We start from the raw sequence: 16,505 nt of genomic DNA on the forward strand, positions 1-16,505 counted from the left end.
GAGACTGCTAAGAGCTAGTGAAAGATAATTGTGGAATAGAATTTGTTTATATTTCCCTTTCTGGAACCAAGGCTTGGCTAAGCAATATCTTAAAATAGAGAGAGCTGAAAACTGGGATCAGTTCTCTCTACTATGCACATACATAAGCCCAGCCCCAAAGAAGGAGCAAGAGTTAGTAGAAAAACAAAATAAATGAAATCTTCACGCAATTCAGCATTATACCATTTGTCACTTTGGGCCAGGAACTCAATCCTACACTTCTAATTCCAGTCCCTGCCCAGCATGTAATATCACACACCTTTCTCCTGCTGTCCCACTTGTTCTCTCAGGGATGGGGATGTTAGAAATGCTTACACCAGAGCAAAGGAGCTGCACCTCTGCCAGCATGCTGCTGTAACCTCCAGTGCCTGCAGTTGTGTGCCAGCCTTTGTCACATACTACATCGCTCTCAGCAAGCACTTCCTTCTGAGTAGCCTGTGCCTTGAGTACATTTCAGAGCAAGAGATACAGGCTAGCACAATACTGGAATTCTTTAACAATAAAAATATTAACAAGATATATTTTTTTTAAATCACTTATTACCGTTAAGACCAATGATTCTAGTGATGGAGCACAGATGAGTTATTTGCTGTCTAAGGTGCCACTTGCTATGAAACTGAAAATAAAAGATATAGCAATGGGCTAAGATTACACCACACACTTTCACCACAGATCTTACTAGGTACAATGACATTTGGAAGAAAAGGTGCTCAATATTTTTGCACTTATAGTTATTTCAATTTATACTATTCTGTACTCTTAAAATTCCATACCTGTGACAGACTGCTGTGATACAAATCCTCTGCAACACTCACTGGAGAAATGTTCTACTTACATATGAACGTTTCATGCTCAGTCACAGTGATTACCTTTCTATTTTTACCACATTCCCATCATACCCTGCATTTGAATCAATCATATAAGCAGAGAAAGCAGAGTTTGATGTCAACATCTGAATTTATGAGCCATCTGAGAAGATGCATGAAAGACAACGATAATTTTAAAATGGAAATAATCAATTTTCAAATGAAAAGGCATGGAGAATTATAAAATAAACAACCCACTAAAAAATGAAGCCAAGGTTTGAGGAGTGTTTGCTTCAACTACTAGCCTTCTTGAATGTTTCCCATGCGACACCGTGAGCTTCTAACATGGTACCAGTTAGGACTTGATGGCTGGCAACAAGAATTCAGGTTTCAGTGCACTAAATATATAAATCTAATAAATTTGAGGATGTCTGCTCCAACAGACAAAATAAAGAACCAGGAAGTGGTTTCCTGATACTCGCCTGTGGCTGAGGCACTGACTTGCTGTGTAACTGTAGAGATCACTGTACCATCCTGTCCTACCAAAGCTGAAGCAGATTTATTGTTGACTGCAACAGGTATGGATCACTAAAGTAACCCTCTGTGCTTCAGTGCACTCCTACATGAAGGCAGTAATAACACAGCTATAATTGTCAGCTCTCTTCTGATAGTTAAAAAGGCAAAATTAAGTATTTTAAGCTTCAAGGATAATGCTGTGGATTAAAATTATAAATGCATATACTTATATATACATACAGACTGCCCCAAAAGCAGATACATGAGATTATTTAGAAATTAATTCTTTACACTCTGAAATGCAAACATGTGAGCAAAAATTCAAAATACATTTTTCAAACTTTTTTTAGTAAAATTGTTCCCCATTTTCAAGCACCTGGAAAGCCATAGTGGCAAATGGTAAAAAAATATTATAATTAATCTGCCTTATTTTTCAAATGAGTGTTTGGTTCAATACTTCAACTAGTGGTTCTTAGAAGTTGTCTACAGAGGGATAACGCTCAAAATAACTGTTTTGCATTACCCACCCCTGTAAGCATTTCTACTGCAAGTTATTAGCACATTCGCTCAGTTTAATTAATTCACTGTCAAGGTTGACTGTGTTCATCACCCAAAGGCATTCTCTGTGTGGAAAAGAAGTGTCGCATGGGGAGACAGTGCCAAATAACTTCTGAGGCTCAAGCTCTACTCAACAGCTCGGTGCAGACTAACTTCCTCATGCAGAAACAAGCCCCTATGAATTAACCTTTTTTTGCTCCATTAATACCACAAATTCATTGAAAAGACCTTCATGTAGTCTATTACTTTCTGCAGTGATTCAACCATAAACCAAGACACTGACTCAGCAAGGTAATTAATGCATGTGGCTAACTTTCTGTACACCAAGTATCCCACTGGGGTTCAGGACTCAAAACTAGATTCATTCTGTTCCACACAGGACACGTCCTGCATCTCACCCTCCTGAGGAAACAGGGCCTCTCTAAAGTGCTGGAGGTGCTGGATGAGGTGGGGTTTGCTAGCTTAGATGTCTGCAATTGATAGTGGGCTGAATCATCTGACCAAGGAGCCAGAACGCCAGAGACAAAAGAAAATAAAAGGCACATGGCCAGGAGTATGACAGATGAGGAAAACAGAACTGTGTGTATTCATGGCAGCAAGCTGGTAGGTTGAGCTTTTCATCCAAAATCCTGCTAAGAATGAGTATACACCTGATGTTGGTCTAACTGGTGACTGTTAGCCTAGTCTTTTTGCTCCACAAATCTTTGCACTCCTACCACATTTAGCGCTTTGGAACAAATAATAATCCGTTCCCACCTGGAGAAAGGGAAAATGTATCTGAGAGTGTTTTGTGGCAAAGAAAACAAAAAAGACAGAGCTATTTTCTCTGAAGGCCATCAAAGCCCATGCCATTGATCTCTACGGGAATCAGTTGATATCCGTTTGAAAGATTTCACTAGAGTGGTTTTCATGCAAGACTAGCCTGAAAATGACCTTCTTTATGTAACTGCAGCATAGTCTGGAATAATAAGATGCTGCAATAATAGATCTTTTTCAGTCTCTTTGCTATTACCTAGCACATTCTCTTTTTTGTACTGGTAATAAGGAACTGGTATTACTCTTTAAATGACTAAGTGGGAAACAGATATGAAAGATACAGAAAGTATTAGTTTGAACAACAACAGTAGGTATCACAGGCAACCCAAGGATTGGGTACCTAACTTCTTGGCATGACTTATAATTATCTCTATGTAAAGGAGAACTTTGGTTCTAGGTGAAGAAGAAAGACAATGCCTCAATGATTTTTCTCATCTTTTATGGTTGCTTCATATAGTAGGAAAGGAGCTAGTAACTGTACTGTTAAAAACGGAAAATATACAGGTTTCTCTATAGGTACACATTAATTTTATCACAAGAACCATCATTGCTCAGGAAACAAAACTTCTCTCCTGTGAAACACGATCCTGAAACACAAGCATGAGAGATAGGAAAATGATTCAGTGAAGTCATTATGTCCTATACTCCACTTTGCTTAATATTAGCAATTTGCAGATACTAACTTTAAAGAATATAGCCTAGGGCCAGATTGCTCCTAAATGAGAAGACTTTTTTTTTGACAAGGCTTTGCTTCACTGTTTCTTTTTATTAAACACACAGAGATATTTAAGAAGAAGGGATAAAATCCTTTCTATGCATGGGGAGAGGACATATATATGAAGGGAATGTAAAAGATAATAATGCACTACTTTCTGATGGTTCCTGGACACAGTACTACTTTTGTATCAGAAGAGCGTGTGCCAACTTCAAATCAGTATTTAATGAACCCAGGCAGGAAATGGGGGATGGGAGAGGGTGCATAGCGAGCAGGTCCTCATCTCGAGGCTAATGCCATATATAGGAAACCTGAAGAACAGAAAGTGAGCTTTTGACCAGACTTCGAAAGGCTCTAAAGTGAAAGCATTTCCTTTTCCTTGCTGGCAGGCTGGCTTAGAAAAGCTGTGGGGCAGTTGAGGTAAATGATGCTAAATTCAGCTACAAAGATTCCAACAACAGTACGAACAACAGCAGCAAAATTCACATCTTACTTGAGAAAGATAAATTGTTGTCTATTGCCGAGGCACCAGCTATTATCACTAAGACCATTTTGAAACAATAATTTGGACTTCTCTAATGTAATGAAGTTAACAGAAAGAATTTAGAAACAAAGAGTTTGTGATCTTAAAGTAAATCTTCTGTGGTATTCTCTATTTAACTGTCCTTTTTTTTTTTCTTTTTTTCTTTTAGCTGTGAAGGGTCAGATATATACCAATATGAATCTATTCTATGCTGTACTCCAAGCAGGAGTTACTGGTTTTTTCCTGCCTTATATCTACCAAGTATCAATAAAGGAATACATAGTCAAGAAATCTTGCTTTTTTTTCACACCATATAGGCTGTTATTTTTTATACTATTGTACTAGACACCCATGCACAGGTAAGCGTTATGTGCTTTACAACACACGGTCATGACAGTTCATGCCTGAGCTAACTTGAAGTCTAAGTTATAGGACAAAAGGGCTATGTATGGGTATAGACCATCAGAGGTACAAGAGAAAATGAGATGGTACTGGTTAGCATGATGGCAGTATTGCCAGCATACCAGTGGCTTATCCTTTGCCAAATTTTTTTCTAGCGCTGTGGCAATGGAGAATTTTCAAGATACTGAATGTGGCTAATGAGATAACAGAGATCTCTGTTATGATTTCACTTGAAGCAGAAGGAACAGAATAGGAGAAAACACTGTGAAGAGATCCTCATTTTGTTGGGTCTGTTGCATAGCACAACAGGTTCCTGGTCCATGCTGTGGGCTGCCAGTCACCGTGGTAATATACATAAGTAACAAAGCAGCCTGCTTGTCTATGCCATGCCAGGACCTGCAGATTAAGGGAAAAGTCAAATCCCACTTCACAACTGCACCAATGAAAGTAGACAGAAGAGGCATATCTAAGGTTCCTAAGAAGTTAGTCTGAGGGTAGTGAGCTATGGAGAAACTTCCAAGTTTCCCCCTCTATGATGCAGGCAGTATGAAAGGCACAAGATACTCCCATGGACCATCAGAAAGGATAACAGAGAAGATAATTAACTTCCTCACCAAAACTATGAATGCAACCAAAGCCAGGCAGAAAGCTAGAGAGGCAGAGACACTGGTCAGGGGTTGAAACTGCTTCCAGCTTCCTCAGCCGTTTTATGCAGAGCAGCAAATGGGTTTGTCTTTCTCAGAGACCTGACAGTCTCATGGCCTTTCCTCTGCTGCACACAGGTCTCGCAGACATGTAAATATTCTCTGCTCTGCAGAGTTTCTGACTTCTGCTCTGGCTTCCTGTAGGCAGCCACAGACTGTTTCAGCCGCCTCTACATGGCTGAATATATCAGCCATAGGCAAGATGAGCAGTGACTTTTCGTTCTCATACATGACTGACTGACAGTTGCTGTAGAAGGCCACGTCCCAGTACAAGACAATACCAGATAACGAAGATGTGGACATCCTCCCCACTGGCTGACAGACTAGGAGGTAGCAGCATGTAGTACAGTTCTGTAGATTCAATGATTTCTAAATTCTGGTGATTTAAAATTCCATTTCTGAAAGAGTTTAAGTTAGATTCATGAGACTGAAAGCTATTTACACATGCCCTCTAAAACTCTTCCAAGAACTACATGGAACTGACCGCTGGGTGGTCCCAAGGAGGCACCAGATACAGCAGTACAGGATGGAAACTGTTTTTCTGGCTTGTATCACCTAATGTGTTCTCAGCATATAACGAAACTGTTTCCTGTACAACCATTCACTTTAAGGGAGTGCTTGGTCCTGTATGAAACCCTTTAGTCCTTTGCTTTATTTTACTTTTGTAAAAGGTAGAATGCTTTATTTTTTCAGACTAAGGTAAATATCCATTCTCCAAATCAAAAAAACAGGTTTAGTGAAACACATGGTAAAAGAGCTAATTAGATTAGAGGGGATCTTGCAGCCTTTCAGCTCTCTTCAGGCTAAGGAAGCCAATTTAACAAGATTAGCAAATTTTAATTGATTTCCTAAAGAAGGTTCCTAAATGAAAGATTCCCTGAAGCTGTCTTAAATATCTAACTTTTCCTTGTTATTAATTGCAGTCTGCATGAAACACAAAATTTCTGTTTTATTTTCCATGCAAACAAGTGTTATCTTTCTAGAAATGAGTTTCTGAGCTAGGTGTAGGAATTACTTAAGTATACTGCTTGCATTTAGCCAGAATTAGAGATCTTTATATTTTTTCATGAAAAGCTGATCAGTGCAATATATTTTGTGCTGGTATTTGTTCTGCATGTAACCTGTGAGGCAAAAGAACAGGTCTCTCAATAGAATTCTTAATAATTTCTATTCTTTAGCACAGAAACAGCATCCCCTTGCATTTGCACCACTGGACTATAAGGTGATTCCAATGAGGTCATGATTTCACCGGGCCTCTTGAGTCCTAATTAAGTCTGCTGAAACCATGGCATCTTAAGCTTTTTCCATGCAAACTAATATTATTTTCTAATAATAGACAAGGGATTAAAAAGCAAATAATAATATAATGTCTTGAAACATAACAAAAGAACAAGGATATTTTAAACTTAATTCTTATCTTCCCTGCACATCTTCAAATTCTGTAATATTTTTGCAATTTTATAGCACTTATGGGAGCCAAATTGCTTCGAAGTTCTCAGGAGGTGTAGAGGAGAAAGAAGAAGGTGATACGGGCCATTTAGTAGAGGACATTCCTAATTTGCATGGTAATAACCAAATTTAGATATGCATGACTGGCAGTCCTGGTTTGGTCTCCACTGGTTATTCTTGCCCCCACTTCATACCATTATACACCAGTTGGTTCTAGCTGGGAAGAAGTAATGGGAATATAATACCATACCTTCAGCAAACAGAGTAAGTCTCACTCTTCAGCTTAAATCCTCCTCTAACACCCATTGAATCACTAATTTGCACAAGAAAATATGTTTTTTTTCAGTGAAGAAGTGCCAGAGAGAATACCCTATCCTCACGAATCAAGGCTTTTGTGGGGTTACAATTTGATTGCTAGATACATGATTTTTTCTAGAATAATCATGTTAATGATTATGTTATTCCCCAAGTCCCATACAAGAAGTTAATAGGATGATTAATTCCCACAGGTTTTAATCTAGGAAAATATCCAGCAGTGATAACACATTGATGGGAGGCAAAAGTATAATTTAATATTTCATCAGGCTTCAGAAATTTATTAAGAAATACCATCAGTTTAAAAACCTCCAGTTTAACAGGGCATCAGTGTTACAAGCAGATGAGAGCCAGGCAGGTCTAGATTGCTGAAGTGTACTCTTCAGAGTTGTTCAAAGGCAACACAGAGCACAGGGTGCCAAGAAAACAAAAGCAACCAAAACACGATGTATCCTCCTTTCCTAGCAGATGAGAATTATGGGCCAAATTTAGCTCAAGAGTAGCAAGGCACTTCAGCTCCACTAAAGAGAAATGAAGATAAAATTGGTTTCAAGTTGTTTGGACTTTCAGAACATGGCTGGCTAACTTTTGCAGGCAAGGCTAACTTTCTCAAAGGATCTCTCCATGTTACGTGAAGTGAGGAGAAAACTCCCACCTGTTTGAAGTCTTAATTAGACATTGACACTGTACCTTCACAATGAAACGGAATTAAAACAAGTTTACTTTTAGATAGGTTCTTTATGCTCTGGGATATAATTCCAGTCCCCTACAACTTAATTAGCTAAATATACAATGTAACCTTCCATCTGGTAGAGTAATTTAACAGGAATAATTGTGCACCACCATAACTCAACGAGACACTGAGGAAAACCATTGAAATGCTATTTCCTTTCTTTTGGAAGAGAATTATGTACAATTTCAGCATGCTTTGCATTTCTAACAGTTAAAGCCAACAGGGAGGTATCACTCTCATTTATATTACTTTCCCATGAGAAAATAAAAAAGCAAAGTACAAAGCTTATGCCGTTGTTCATGAATGGCTCTGTAATACTTACTTGGCTTTAGCCAGAACATGTTATTTGGCAGCTTAAACCCTTAATTAGGAGTTGTGGGTTTGAACAGATTTTTCAGTGAAACTATGTTTTGCAGGAGTTTGCAGAAGTGTAATCTTTACTAACCAACATCTTCTATTTTGGATGATCTGATACCATGTGATTTCCACTTTTCACTTCTCTGTCTGTTTCTCTCTTTTTGTCATCTTTTAGATGTTCTTTACTTTCCTAAAGGTTTTCAACTTTCCCTACCCTAGATACAGTGGAAGAAAAATCCTAGTCCTACTGAAATCAAACAGGACAGTTTCTACTGACTTCAAAGAGTCTCAGATTTAATACACAGTATTTTTTAACTTATTTATCCAGAGGGAATAGACTTTGAAATGCCCATTAAAACCATTCCACTTCATTTTCAATGGACATTATGCTCTTAAAATGGTTTAGATTTTAGAACTGCACCCTGCTCCTTATTTAAGCTGTTTCCTTTAGGTTCAAAAGTCAAAAAGGTGTCTAGTATCTGATTACCTGCTTATCAAAAAGTTACACAAGCTACCTGCTAATGCTAATTTATGAAACAGTTCTGAAAACATATACAGTTTGCGTAAGAAAAGCTTTTATGTAACCACATGAAGCAGAACTTGTAATTCAATTTTGGCTATGCACTGGGCAATGACAGGAGAACCAAGATGGTATTTGGACCAACGCTGGATAATTAGCCTAGCCATCAAGAAGGTTCAGTACCTAGCACAACAGATTACTGCCAACACAGAAAGTGATATATATACAAGTAGTGCGATTTTTGCTAAAACAGAAACATAGTAAAAAAACTTTATACAGGTCATCCTGACATTGAACAAGAATCACCCATACATAACAACCTTTGCTTCCTGGAACTAGTAGTAAGTGATAAATAAAACATATTAGAGGAACAATCTTGCACTGATAGGAAGACTATGATGGTCTTTACAGGGATCATCTCACTGTGATAAGCTCCAGTGATTTCCTTTGGGCACCTCACCTGATCCAAATTCATAAAAGACTGTTCATTAACCCAGGAAAACAAGGACTTTGAGAGGCAGGAATGCTCAGCATCCCCGAAAAAAAAATATCAATAAAATGAGGAGAATCATACCATGTTTGCCTTGTTTCCCTGCTTCAATAAACAAAATGCTTCTCTCATTTATTGTGCCCACTCATAAACTCAAGAGAAAAATAATGCTTCCCTCCACTAAGCTTGACTTCTTCATTTTGGCAGACATGGTAATGGAGGGTTTGTGATCCTCTAAGCCTTTTTTTTTATTCTTTTTTTTTTACCAAAGACCAAAAGAAATCCAGATTTTTGATATACTGTTACTTCATAGGAGAGTGTTTTCCTAGAAAATGCAAACAGAAATGGACTTTGGTGGCAAAAAAGGGAAAGGAAGAAAAACTTTCACACACAAAAATGTTTTTTTCTTGAGTTTCAACTGCTCCAGTAAATTACTGAGTCACTAAATGTAGAATGAATGGTAAGGAAATATTCTAATTATTATTTTTTTAAAAAATTTACATCTGCTGAGTTCTCATTCAGGAATCTTTCACTCTCATTACACAGGAGTTATGCTGTTATTCTACTGCCTAATCAGGTTAACTTAATATGGTTCTTCATGACTGCATCACACTTCTTTTTCATCACAATATTAAACAAACCTTCATCTCCTTTTTTTCCTGTATGAAATCATGTAATTTCTCCCCTTCAAGCAAGAACCTTGTAGTATTCATTATTTAAAGCCCCCATGCTATATTTGCATTGAGCATGCTTGCAATTTTTTGAAAGCAAGCAACAAAGATCTCAAACAGTACTATTGTGAGTGATCTTCAAGATCTGTAAGCAATATGGAAGTTGTAATGTTACAACTCCATCAGCAAGGAAAGATTCAACTGGCATAAAACCAAAACAAATAGAAATACTGATTGACATTGCCATTCTGCCAAAATGTGCTAAACTCAGGAAAGAAAAAACAGTTTATACTTGACATGATGACGTCCCCAACTTTCCCCCCCCCCATTTTTTTTCCAACAAAAGCCAAAACATGAGGCAAAATGCAGAAATTCCATCTATAGAAACATTTTCAAAAAGCATCCAGCTTTGGTTAGCAAGGCTAACCTTGATTGGAATTTACTGGCATTTGCTGGTATTGGAATTTCCTGGCATTCGCTGGTTTGCATCAAGACTTGCATACAGAAAATCAAATGTTACAGATTGAAAAAAATGCAAATGTTATGGCCATTTGCCAGAATTTCTGCATTTATTTCAACAAGGTAAAAAAACCCAAAACAAACAAAAACCAAAAATTCCTCTGACAATCACTTCTATCCTATCAAATCCATGCTGTTTGCTACATTTTTGTTAGTTTTACAGTAACCTTGTCAAGCAGATAATATTTTCCTGGATAGACAGACACAGAATTATAGAGATCAACAATCAAAAGTTCCCCATACTAAATGATCAGGTCTTGAAAAGTGCACAGCTCCCATCAGAGCTCTTACAACAGTCAGTATGAATTTCAAAAGTGTTCAGTAATAGGGACGAGTTTTCAAACCTCTCTGGGTAATTTAGATGCATTAGTCTCATTGAAAGTTAATGAGCCATGTGCTTCTCAGGCTTTTGGGTGCTTTGCAGAAAACATACGTTACAACTGGTATCCATGGTGAAAGTTGTGGGCATTTTGAGAATTTGATCTTAGGCTGTTTAGGCTAAATTCTAGCTACAGATGTGTAGCTTCTTATGGTATATTTATCTGTCCAGTGAAGCAATAGCTCCCCTTGCTCTGCTCTTTTGAAAGCCTGTCAACACAGAGCATCTGAATGCAGCTGTGCAAAGAGCTGCATATCCTGGCCTCTAGCCCCTAGGACACTCCCAATCCTCCACACAGCTAAGCTGCGTGAAGCCCACTGCTGACAAGTTCTGCTGCATCTTGTACAGAAAGGAATAATCCACATGGTTAAGAGAGTTATTGAGTAACCATAGTCACTGCACTAGAATGTTAATTCTGGTACCTAACTGTTAAAATAGAAAGAGCAAGGTTCTTAATCTTTCCCTAGTTACCTGTGCATCCCAATCATTCCAGATTCTAGAAGAGTAAAACCTGCACAGACTATCTTCCTCTTTACCACAGTCTCTCTGAATTAATTTTTAAAAGATTAATAAGGACATGCCGCTTCAGGACTAATTAAGCTAAGGTTGGATTACTGAACAAGAATGTAAGCAAGCAAGATTTATGATTTACAATGCCTGTGTTACACTCGGTGTTCCCTTAGCACTGAAAAACACATTAGAATGTCAAGAGAGAATCATCCAGCTTTGCCGTCCCATTAAATCTGATCTTAGAGTAACTGCTTCTATCAGAATTATCTTCCAAGAGCATTATATTACAGCTGAAGAAAAGAAAGATGATACCTCTGTATTTTATATTATGAATATGCAAAATGAAACTGAGAAGCAAAACAAAGATGTGATTAAAACCCACAACAGGTATTCCTTTCTTAAGGCTGCAAGGAATGTGAGGTCTGCTTTCGTACGAATTGCTGACATGCAGGTTCAGCACCACAGAGGGTTTACCAGGAGCCAGTGGCAATAAGTGTTCATAGCCTAAGGGAAAGGAAAAGAGGTTCACCCCTCATGGTAAAGGTCAGATTTCTGCAGGCTTATAGCCTGTCCATACACATGAGTGTTCATGGGACATCTTTGTCTAGTAAGGTCCCATGAGGATGACACAGGCTCCACAATGTCCCCTCTGCCTGGAGGATGGCCCTATAACCACCCAGATCAGTTTAGGGTCATTTGACTTTTGTTGATCTGGTTCCTGTTGCTTTTACTCTCAACCTGATTATTGCAACCTTTGTGGGGATGTTGCTGAAGGCTGGAATTAAACAGCTCTAGTGCACAGAGAGATCAGATGTGTAAACAGGATATTTAATAGTTGCTATATTCATGGGTGTGGAGAGCAATCAGATATACTCCCTTGCTAACATACAATATGCTGTACACTTCACTTATATTTGCTTATCAGAATCACTCTATAAACATCACAGAAACAGTTGTGCTAATGATTATATTAGTATTTGTCTATTTATTCTGTAGATATCTTTTGAGAGAGTCATCATGTCCTTTGTTCAGTTTTGGAACTGATGCATTGCATGCCCAAATATTTGGAATAACATATAGAAAACATCTGGGTTTAATTATATTATAGTCCTCTTATGCAGACAATGGGAATTGAATTAAGGAATATTTTGAAACCCCCACAGAGATATAAAAGTATTAGCAGCTGCACGAGAACTTTACTGTTACAATGTTTGAAAATGTTTTGTTTTACAGATCAACAGTCTGACACATCATAAATATCAATCATAACATTTAAGATATATAAATATGAAAGAAAAATTGTAAGTTGCATTTTAAAAACATGTAATTAATTCATTGCATTTAGAAGATGTAGAGTGTGTCCTTTTGTTTAAAAAATGAAAATGTATATTCTATTGGCACAGAAAATGTATCTATTGCACAGTGGTATTAAGCAAAGAACCACATAAGGGCTTATTGTGATTGAACAGCCTGAACAAGATTTTATAGAATCTTGTTATTTTGCCACCATATTATACAAAGAGTAATTCAGCTAGAATAAATTAGCACTTTGCTTTTCATGCTTTCATTCCTTTGAAAATATTTGGGGATATAATATGAGCTTAGAGAGTCTGCCCCAAAGTATTAGATGCAGACTGGATTTTCATTCTGAATGTATGCTGGTTCCAAATGCCACTTCTTTTCAAGTCAGTACCAGTTTTGCAGTTAGTTTTCAATCTCCCAGTGGCTAAATCACATTCAAAGGCTGTTAGCACAGTAGGGGGTCAGACTTTCTCTCTGAATGTAACTATATCACTCAACAGCAGACTCATGCAATAAGGGATCTAATGTTTTCTTTCCTCCCCCCCTCCTCTTAGTGTCTCCCTGCATTCCTGGATACCAGTCAATGCACCAAGGACCTGAGGCAAAAGCCACAGGGACTCCACCACCATCCTTCTAGCTTTCTTTATGGTGTAGAAAAAGCCATGTCTACAGTTCACCTGCTGTCAAGACAAAAGGTTCAGTTGCTAAATCCTCTGAAACATTCTGAAAAGTTCAAATGAACATTTTCGTGTACAAGATTACACATTCCTATGTGTAAAAAGCATACACAAACATGTGCATGCACGTATGGATTTTCGCAGCCAATGAGACAAAGTATATTAAGCTAATTCCTCTTCTTTTCATGAGTTCCCCTCAAAATGTCCTGAAAAACATTGTCTAAAGGCAGCACGCAATCTGAAGACAGATTCGGTATATACCATGCAAAGAGAGAGCGCTATTAAACCCAAAAGTAATATTGAGACAAAGAAAATAATGCTATAAAAGATCCGTGAAATGATGGCCTGTTTAGAAATCAAATTTATCAGGACTGAAGCTTGCACTAGCTGTTAGCATTGGGAAACACTGACTCTCGATACCATGTGGTCAGTCCAACTTCTTAAAGATGCAGTCAGGATCTTTGAACTTACCCATAGTATCGTGCTGAACAGGCTTTGTGGATTATGATATATGCCTTGCTGATGGACAGCTGGGTAAAAACAAAGGGTGGGAGAATCACTGGGTAAGGGGCTCGAATAAACTACGCTAACTCACCCGTTTTACGAAGTGGAAAATCATCCTTGGCATCCTGTGCTCCTGGTAAAGTGTATTTGTATGGTGGCGAGGCCCCACTCAGGGGTGGAGAGCTTTGATCCAGTGAGGTATGGTGGGCAGCCCTGCAGCAGACACAGAGAGGTCACAAATTAGCAGTCACTGAGGTGACCAGCAGTAACTATCTACACATGTTGTACACATGTCTCAGCTGTGTTTATGTTCTTGTTCATCTAAGTGTGCACAACCACAGGTTCATGCAACCAATTTCACTTTTACAGTAAGTTATGGAACTGTTCAGGATGGCCAAGAATGCACTTTTTGCACTCATTATAGAAGTCACATAGGATAAGAGTCATGTTGACCTACAGACAGGATCTGTCACCAGTTTGGGGAATTGACCATTTTAGATTGTTGTATTTTAATATGAACCAGCTGAGGCACAGCAAAATCCATTTAAGTCTTGTTTACCACATACAAATAGATGTACATTGATCCAGCCTCTTCTATCAAAATGTGGAGGATTTTCAGGGCAGGGGTGCTTGTATAAAACTAACTAGAAATACTGAGTTAATATTACCTGCTGGGGGGTGGGGGGCAAACTATTTAGTGGACAAAGTAGATAAAACTGTGCATTTCAGTTCACTTTTTAAGTTTTGTGAGTGCACTGCTCTGCCACACATAGCACTAACGTCAGCAGAGAAGCTCCAGGCTGAAGAGTGCTTTCTGACAACTGCTGGATGAAAGAAATCTTTCAAATCTGGAAATAGCAAATTGCAAAGAAATCGCATCATTTGGCCCAGAGACAGGTGGGGTTTGGTTGGTTGGTTGGTTGGTTGATTTTTCTATTTAAAGGTGAAGAGAGGGAAAGGAGGCAAATTTTCAAACTTTGTGTTTGTCTGAACATTATGTTACTTGGCCTTTTATGGAGTCTCTCCCTATCTTTCCAAGGTAGTGTGGTTAATCGACAATACATCTCTATCAAAAAGGACACTACCGAGTGGAAGTACTACCTTCCCTAGTGTAGCAGAAGATATCCTCTGCAGAGCTTCTCATTCTCATTTGTCTGAAGACTCAGAACTAAGCTCAGATTATGAGTCCAGAAATCTTACATACTCAAGAGAATTTTACAAATTATTTTGAATAAAATAAAATAATAAAATAAAATAAATATAAAAAAAGTACTGCACCTTCACCAGAAACAACGTGACTATATATTAAATCATGTTACCACAATGCTCTGATCAGCTCAGAATGGAAACTCCAAGGGCAGGCCTTCAGGAATTCTTTTTAAAAATAAATAGTACAAGATGGAAAGCTAGTGTACCATATGCATTTCTGTTTGTCCTACTGAAGGTCAGTTTGGGCATAACATTTGAAGTCTTTCAGAAATGTAGCCGGTTCATTTTGTTGGATTGACTTATGTGTCTGTTGTAATAAGGAAGTTAAAAAGGAAATAATTATTACTTTTTTTTTAAAAAAGGGGTAAAACCTGTAAAATCTGTAACTTTTACAATGTTAATAGGCCCATTACAGGGCTCAACAAAATCACTTGTTTCTAAGTGGTCTAAGCAGATTCTTATCAAGGCCAAGGCATCATAAGATTATGCATGTCTGAATTTAGTCTGAATACTAAAATGCACCAGAGTAAGAAAAGTTAAATGACTACTTCAAATCCTTCTTAAAATCCTTGTGAGTTACACCATTCAACTAACTTCACTGGAAAGCAGCACTTCTTCAAGAAGAAACAATTTTTGTGATTGATTAAAAATCCAAGTAAATCAAACACAAAGTTGTTCTAACTGCAAAAGCCAAAGAGACTTGGAAAAATGACAGGTTTAGTTATAAAATTTGTGATACCATCAAGAGCTGAAGCAGTCAAAATAAAAAGTTTATACACATTTCTGACAGCACCTTGTTCTGAATAGCTCTCATCACATTACTGAACACCACATACTCTTCAGTTCAACCAGAAATATTACACTTCTGGCTTTCTGCTAACTTCTTGGTTGAATTGTCTTGTTCTAGAGGCAGACTCTCAACATCCCTGCTGGAGAAGCATTCTGGCAAGTTTTAACAGATACCTCAATGAGGCAAGGAAACAGCTTAATATTGAACATACGTGTACCAGAGCTTGGGGTGACGGCTCATGGAATGATTCTTCCCATTTGCTGGAGAGTCTTTTGTTGCTGATTTACTCAACAGGAACTCTTGAAGTTTCTGCTTCACTTCTGTACTGGCCACTGCTCCTAAGACACAAAGAATTAAACATATCTTATCTTTACTTAAAATTCATTTTGAAAGGAAATAAAAACCAAAATGCAAAAAAAGAGCCTGTGTCTTGCTGCTGGAAGTTTTGTAAACTATAAAAAATACTGGTGGAAATCAGTCAAAATGAGATAACATTCAGATTAAATGTTTGTCTGTAGAAGACTGAAGTTGGCCATAACCCAGAAATCCAGTGAAGTCATACGGAATATTTCAACAGTAGATGAGGCCATTTATCCAGGGCCAGATGTATCTAAAGAATTTAAATTATTTCCTAATAATTCCTAAATACAAAACCAAGGAAAGAACTATAAAGATAGTGACAAAAGGTCACTTTGAGTTTGCAGTAAAGAATGTTTTTTCATTTAGTAAAATAAGAGCAATAGCACAGCAAACCAGCCCTCTGAACGCTGTCTTGGTTACGAGCAGAGTGCCACAGAAAGAGCTAGCAGTGAGCCTTTTTGTTCAGCCTCTTAAGACCTTGTACCTGTGATGTCTGGAAGACAGACCACAGTCTGAAACACGAGTCTTAGTTGAGAACTCTACTCTTATGACAGAAAAACAACAGAAAGACCAAAATGCCAGGAAGACACAGTGCATTTTGACCTCTCTTGGTGGCTAGCTCAATACAAGTAAGGCGTGTC

The 16,505-nt window shown here is 37.9% G+C and overlaps 1 protein-coding gene across 3 annotated transcripts in view; it reads right to left on the bottom strand.

Moving 5' to 3' along the window:
* The window catches only part of HDAC9 (histone deacetylase 9), a 278,058-nt gene that overhangs the window by 207,180 nt on the left and 54,373 nt on the right, over positions 1-16,505 (bottom strand). For 2 of the 3 annotated variants that reach the window (XM_040591757.1, XM_040591756.1), the window contains exons 4-5: positions 15,722-15,842; positions 13,597-13,718 (exon numbers count right to left, since the gene is read on the bottom strand). In XM_040591757.1, the coding sequence (XP_040447691.1) occupies positions 13,597-13,718; positions 15,722-15,842 (243 nt within the window). Of the gene's footprint in view, positions 1-13,596; positions 13,719-15,715; positions 15,843-16,505 lie in introns of all 3 variants that reach the window. The other variant, XM_040591758.1, reaches the window with a different exon arrangement.

This window comes from Falco naumanni, chromosome 4, assembly GCF_017639655.2.
Source record: "Falco naumanni isolate bFalNau1 chromosome 4, bFalNau1.pat, whole genome shotgun sequence".
Classification (NCBI taxonomy): domain Eukaryota; kingdom Metazoa; phylum Chordata; class Aves; order Falconiformes; family Falconidae; genus Falco; species Falco naumanni.